The 2231-nt window shown below is 36.3% G+C and overlaps 1 protein-coding gene across 1 annotated transcript in view; it reads left to right on the top strand.

The window, feature by feature from the left end:
- The window catches only part of LOC132171626 (uncharacterized), a 2277-nt gene extending 313 nt beyond the window's left edge, over positions 1-1964 (top strand). The window contains exons 2-3 of the mRNA XM_059583000.1: positions 1202-1687; positions 1810-1964. Of these exons, the coding sequence (XP_059438983.1) occupies positions 1202-1687; positions 1810-1964 (641 nt within the window). The remainder of the gene's footprint in view (positions 1-1201; positions 1688-1809) is intronic.
- Positions 1965-2231: the final 267 nt, after the last annotated feature.

The raw sequence follows: 2231 nt of genomic DNA, 5'->3' as shown, positions 1-2231 counted from the left end.
TGCATTGTTGAAGTTCATGATGGAAAGAAATTTGAAAGCATACTGAGCAAGAAATATTGAAAAGTTACCCAACGTCTTCAATCGAAATCATTTCTGTCCCTCACTCTTTCTGTCTAAATATTCAACTAGAAAATATCTCAATTTTTCCTATAAATTTACATGTTTTTGTTGTTGAAAATATCTCGCGCTCCCTGATTTAATCAATACCAAGCACCCATAAGCTTCATATTGGAGCTAGCTAGGTCTTTAGTGTTTGAACACAATTATACCATTATAAATCATCATTATACATAAACTTAAATTATTCCAAAGTAGAGAATTTTTTGTATCCGTCACTCTTCATCTATTCACCCAATTAGGAATTCTATATGTATTTTTATTCATATTATCAGATTGATTATGTATTAATTAATTTATTTTCTACCTCATTTTGTTTCCAAAGAAACAACAAAAAAAAGGAAGAAGGTGCTATCAACAATCCGTCAACGAGTCATCCTCAAAGGGCTTCTTCTGGAGAATCTACTAATCATCAAATACCCTCTTCCTTTCCATCATTTCCTCCACACTTGGATCAGGGAGCATCTTTTATTCAACAATAAATAGCTAACGCAGGAGATGCTAGCCTTGAGGCTCTGTGGCCGCTTTTCGTTAAAATTCAGCCTTCTTTAAGCTCTCTTCTACAAGATTTGGCTAACTGGGATGCACCTAGGTTATTACCGGCGCCTCAAGAAAATAGCTCATCACAAGATGAACTGGAGCAGATTGTGTAGAGGTGCCAAGCTCAAGGAGTAAGCGCTCGATCTCCCCCCTTTTTTTTTTCTCTCTCGTCATATGCAGAATGCAGTCATATATAGACTTGTGACAGTTTTCGAATATTATAGGGAAAACTTTTACGATTTCGAATGCGTTTGTTCCATGTTATTAATTATCCTTTCCATTCCAATTCCACCTTGCAAAAACTCCATTTTGAAATAGACCAAAATTTTCGGTTAAGAACCCAAAATAATAATTAAACAAAACAACAACACGCACACACAAAGGAAAAAGAAGAAGACAGAATTTCACTTGCTGCAGATACGAAAGGTTATGAGATAAATTAGTTCTTCCTACATCTTTGCATGCATCCAAGTGGAATGCATGATTTTTCACCACAAGTTGTAATTAATACGTTTTGTTTTTTTTTGTAAAAATAAAATTCCAGGGGAAAGAATAATAGATGAAAATCGTGCCCAGTGTGGTCCCCTCCTTCATGCTGCCATAAAAGGTGATTGGCCGGCAGCTAAGGCTTTTCTTGAGAAATACCCACATTGCGTTCGGCCTAACGTATCGAAAGAGGAAGGGACGGCACTTCACGAAGCCGTGGTTGCACAACAATCCACTTTTATAAAAGAATTGTTGAAACTGATGACTCCGGAAGACTTGGAGTTGAGAACCAAACAAGGAGCTACGGCCCTTCACTTTGCAGCTCAATCAGGAATAGTGAGAATTGCCGAGCAGCTGGTGAAAATCAACAATAAACCACTATTGATTGATGATTGCGATGAAAGGACACCACTTCAATATGCAGTTGAGCTAGGACGCCATAGAAACATGGTCTCCTATCTATTCTCTGTGACTCCTCTTATACAGTTGACTGCTCATCAACGCTCGGAGCTCCTTCTTTATGCTGTTTCCTCTGATTTTTATGGTAAGCTCTACATCTAACTATAACTTTTTTTTGATGGAGTTACAACTTCTATTGCAATATTAGCGACCATATTATACGCATTTCTTAATTAACCTTTTGACAATCATCAAATTCATGTGCAGATATAGCATTGAAAATTTTGGAAATGGATCCAAACATAGCAAATGCCGATTCTGAATGTGGGCCAACAGCTTTGTCAATGTTGGCCAAGAAAACTTTTGCAATTGGCAGCACAAGTCAGCTTTCGTTCTGGAAAAGTCGCATAAATTCCTGTTAGTTTGTCTCCAACCCAAACTTCTTTAATTCCAGAGATATCTACTACATTTCCCAAGTAGTTCGTTTATTACATTAATCACAACTTTTTGACCATTTCACTCGAATTACATTGGCATGGGAAAATGCTCTTATTTGATTTCATCAAATCTTTGGATGATATCCACTTCTAAACTATGGAAAATTAAATTCTATGAGAAGAGTTATATTCTATTTGAAATGTCCCAATCTACCATTTCTTTTTACTTAAATTCAAAAATAGAAGAGACTT

This window comes from Corylus avellana, chromosome ca1, assembly GCF_901000735.1.
Source record: "Corylus avellana chromosome ca1, CavTom2PMs-1.0".
Lineage (NCBI taxonomy): Eukaryota > Viridiplantae > Streptophyta > Magnoliopsida > Fagales > Betulaceae > Corylus > Corylus avellana.
This window is presented reverse-complemented; position numbering and strand designations above follow the sequence as displayed.